This window comes from Pterocles gutturalis, unplaced genomic scaffold (assembly GCF_000699245.1).
Source record: "Pterocles gutturalis isolate BGI_N339 unplaced genomic scaffold, ASM69924v1 scaffold28159, whole genome shotgun sequence".
Classification (NCBI taxonomy): Eukaryota; Metazoa; Chordata; class Aves; order Pterocliformes; family Pteroclidae; genus Pterocles; species Pterocles gutturalis.
In genome coordinates, this window is record NW_010134041.1 from 947 (window position 1) to 1,312 (window position 366).

At 58.2% G+C, this 366-nt stretch overlaps 1 protein-coding gene across 1 annotated transcript in view; it reads right to left on the reverse strand.

Annotated features, from left to right (window-relative positions):
- LOC104467626 (zinc finger protein 79-like) overlaps positions 1-290 on the reverse strand; it is a gene marked incomplete at both ends in the record, with an annotated part of 1,230 nt that extends 940 nt beyond the window's left edge. Inside the window, one exon of the mRNA XM_010081464.1 lies at positions 192-290. Within this exon, the coding sequence (XP_010079766.1) occupies positions 192-290 (99 nt within the window). The remainder of the gene's footprint in view (positions 1-191) is intronic.
- Positions 291-366: the final 76 nt, after the last annotated feature.

The following is a 366-nucleotide window of genomic DNA, read 5'->3' on the forward strand; positions in this document are numbered from 1 at the left end:
GCATCCCAGCCTGTCTTCCCCAGTATTTTTTCTTCCGCACCATGGCCAAACTGGGTTTTGCAGCCTGGGGTACGACCACAGCCATTACGGTGAAGGTTTCCCCATTTTGGGGAGAAATTAGGGGGATGAAAACCCTCCACGCCTTCAGGAGCTGAACCCAGGCTGTGGTCGGGGCACGATCGGAGCCTCACCTGTGGCCGGGGTGTCTCTGGGCACGTGGAGATCCAGGGCTGTTGGTTCATCCCTGTGGTCCAAGCGGGACAGGAGATCAGGCTTCGAAACAGGGAATTCTGGAAAAGAGAGTTGGGGGGATGAAAAACATGGGTCAGGAGGGTCTGTCCTGCCTGGCAGCCCCCCAACCCCAGC